This window comes from Crocodylus porosus, unplaced genomic scaffold, assembly GCF_001723895.1.
Source record: "Crocodylus porosus isolate Cpor-Errol unplaced genomic scaffold, CroPor_comp1, whole genome shotgun sequence".
NCBI lineage: Eukaryota > Metazoa > Chordata > Crocodylia > Crocodylidae > Crocodylus > Crocodylus porosus.
The window spans coordinates 15,278,501-15,279,511 of NW_017728925.1; the positions used below are offsets into that span (position 1 = coordinate 15,278,501).

Here is a 1,011-nt window from a genome sequence, read left to right on the forward strand (position 1 = left end):
CACCATGGGTCTCCCGATGGCCCTGAAGGCAGACGGGTGCCTGGCCCAGGCTCGGGCATGCCGGGGGTGGAGGGCGCGGTGGGTGTCCCGACGGCCCCGGGCGCGGGCGCCCGGCCCAGCCGGGGTGCATGGCCCGGGGAGGGGTGCCTCACCTGCAAGCCCTTGGAGAGCGGGCAGAAGAGCACCAGGCGCACCAGCCGGCGGAGCCGCCTCATGCTGCGGGCGGGGCCGGGCGGGCGGCCGGCGGGGCTGCATGGGAGCGCGGCTAAGCCCGGCCGAGCATCTCCCGCCGCAGCCGGGCTCTGCGGCTCCTGCCGCCGCCTGCCAGAGCTGCAGTTAAAGGGGAGGCTGGCAGGGGGAGGGCGCTTTGTGACAGCCGATGGGAAAGCAGGGAGGATGGGGGGGCAGGCTGCGCTGCAAAGGCGCCCCCAGGGCGGAGCATCCCTTCCCCGGAGGGAGATGTGGGATGCCCCCGTAGGACGCGGCCCCTCTCGGCCTTCGCCTCGCAGGAAAGGCTTTGGTACCCGGGGAGAAAACTCCTGGGCGAGGGGGGTTTCCTCCGACTGGAAGCTCGTGTCTATGCACGAAGCCCCGGGCAGTGGTGGCCGCGGGGTTGTTGGGCAAGAGAGGCGTTTGGGGCCCCAGTTTTGGTGACCGATAAGCGAGTCGGATGGTTTCGATTTCGCTTTGAAACTGGAAGGGAAGTCTCTTGGTGCAACCTCAGTCCCACCGATTCAGCGCCATTCGTTTTTATCGGTATAAAGTGCGGTCGCCCGGTTTGCCCTCCCCTAAGGCCGCCTACCGCAGGGGGAAGCGGGGCTGGGGGCCGCGGGGAGCCGGGCAGGAGGAAGGCGACCCGGGTGGGTGCAACCCCCAGAGCAGGAAAATAGGAGAGAGGGGTCTTAAGGCCTGTGGCTCGGAGAGCTGAGACAGGATCAGGTAGATGGGAAGGAGCCGCGGAGGCATAGTTTCATAAATATTAGGGGCAAGTGACTCAGTCAGCACGGCCTG

General features: G+C 68.0%; 1 protein-coding gene across 1 annotated transcript in view; it reads right to left on the reverse strand.

The window, feature by feature from the left end:
- The window catches only part of FAM69B (family with sequence similarity 69 member B), a 23,307-nt gene extending 23,014 nt beyond the window's left edge, over positions 1 to 293 (reverse strand). The window contains exon 1 of the mRNA XM_019540920.1: positions 153 to 293. Within this exon, the coding sequence (XP_019396465.1) occupies positions 153 to 215 (63 nt within the window). The 5' untranslated portion in view covers positions 216 to 293. The remainder of the gene's footprint in view (positions 1 to 152) is intronic.
- Positions 294 to 1,011: the final 718 nt, after the last annotated feature.